Here is a 1,163-nt window from a genome sequence, read left to right as displayed (position 1 = left end):
GCCATGTTTCCAAACCAAACACTGTCTGTAGATTGGGCTATTCACGTTTTTGTGTGTTTTGCGACCGCTGTAGTCTGTTTCTCCTACACACTTGGACGGGGAGGGTGAAGTGAGGGAGTTGCAGTCTGATGGCACTAAATCCTACACACTGCACCTTTAAAAGTCGAGGTCAAAGGTCGACTTCACTGTGACATCAAAATGTTCTGCAAAACACACTTTTCTTCACAGACCTCTGCCCTGTATCTATAGCAGTGACCTATGCCCTGTATCTGTCTGTTGACGGTAGAATTGTATGAAATGTTACACACTGATGCAGTGTGGCTTTATGTCAAACATTCTTATATATTATATATATTGGGTTGCAAACCAGTTCAGCATTAGTAGTTGTTCTTTGCAGCAACATCCTAATCTGAAGATCTGTAGTCCACCAGCTTAGTGGGTTTTTACTGATATTGAGCTTCGGGTGACGCTCTCTATCAGTCCTTTGTACTGTAAAAATAAAAAACAGCATGTTTTTCAAACTGGATTTGGGTCAATAAATCATTTCTGTGTGGCTTTCCATTGATCAGTTATTGAAACAGTTCAAACTGTGTGTTGGCAGCATGGGGAACCTGATCAAGGTGTTAACGAGAGACATTGACAACAATGGTGGAAACTTCTTCTTGGACTTCGAGAGTAAGATACACATTAAACACACACACACACACGTTAACCAGAGAGATACAGCAGAGACTGTTGTGTGTTTGACCTTTGACCTTTGCCTGCAGATGCTCAGCCCTCGCAGTCGGAGACGGCGGTGTGGGAAAAGGTGAACCAGGTGCTGACGGAGGCTCGGGTCATCCTGGACGACCTGCAGGCGTACAGAGGAGCAGGAGAGGAAATACGACAGGTGAGTACATAAATGGAGGAACTTGAGTCTTTTCTTGCCACTTTCTGCTTCTACTCCACCACATTTATCAGATTTAGTTACTTTAAACGTACAATATGTTATTTCTGCCACGAGGGGGTCTCTCACATTAAAACAATAACAAAAGGGGAAGTTGGACGACATGGTGAAGTAGCGTGGGATCATTCAGTTCAATTAAATTTCATTTGTTTAGCAGCAAATCATAACAGAAGTTCTCGTACTCCTTATAAAACTTCCCTTTAAGAGGCAGAAACCT

At 42.8% G+C, this 1,163-nt stretch overlaps 1 protein-coding gene across 1 annotated transcript in view; it reads left to right on the top strand.

Moving 5' to 3' along the window:
- Positions 1 to 601: 601 nt before the first annotated feature.
- Positions 602 to 1,163, top strand: part of LOC118334372 (CYFIP-related Rac1 interactor B-like) — a gene marked incomplete at its 5' end in the record, with an annotated part of 6,123 nt that continues 5,561 nt past the window's right edge. The window contains 2 exon segments of the mRNA XM_035670275.1: positions 602 to 675; positions 768 to 889. Of these exon segments, the coding sequence (XP_035526168.1) occupies positions 603 to 675; positions 768 to 889 (195 nt within the window).

This window comes from Morone saxatilis, unplaced genomic scaffold, assembly GCF_004916995.1.
Source record: "Morone saxatilis isolate NCDOM2014 unplaced genomic scaffold, NCSU_SB_2.0 Contig23, whole genome shotgun sequence".
Classification (NCBI taxonomy): domain Eukaryota; kingdom Metazoa; phylum Chordata; class Actinopteri; family Moronidae; genus Morone; species Morone saxatilis.
The sequence above is the reverse complement of the archived record's forward strand: the minus strand, read 5'-3'. Positions and strand labels throughout refer to the sequence as shown.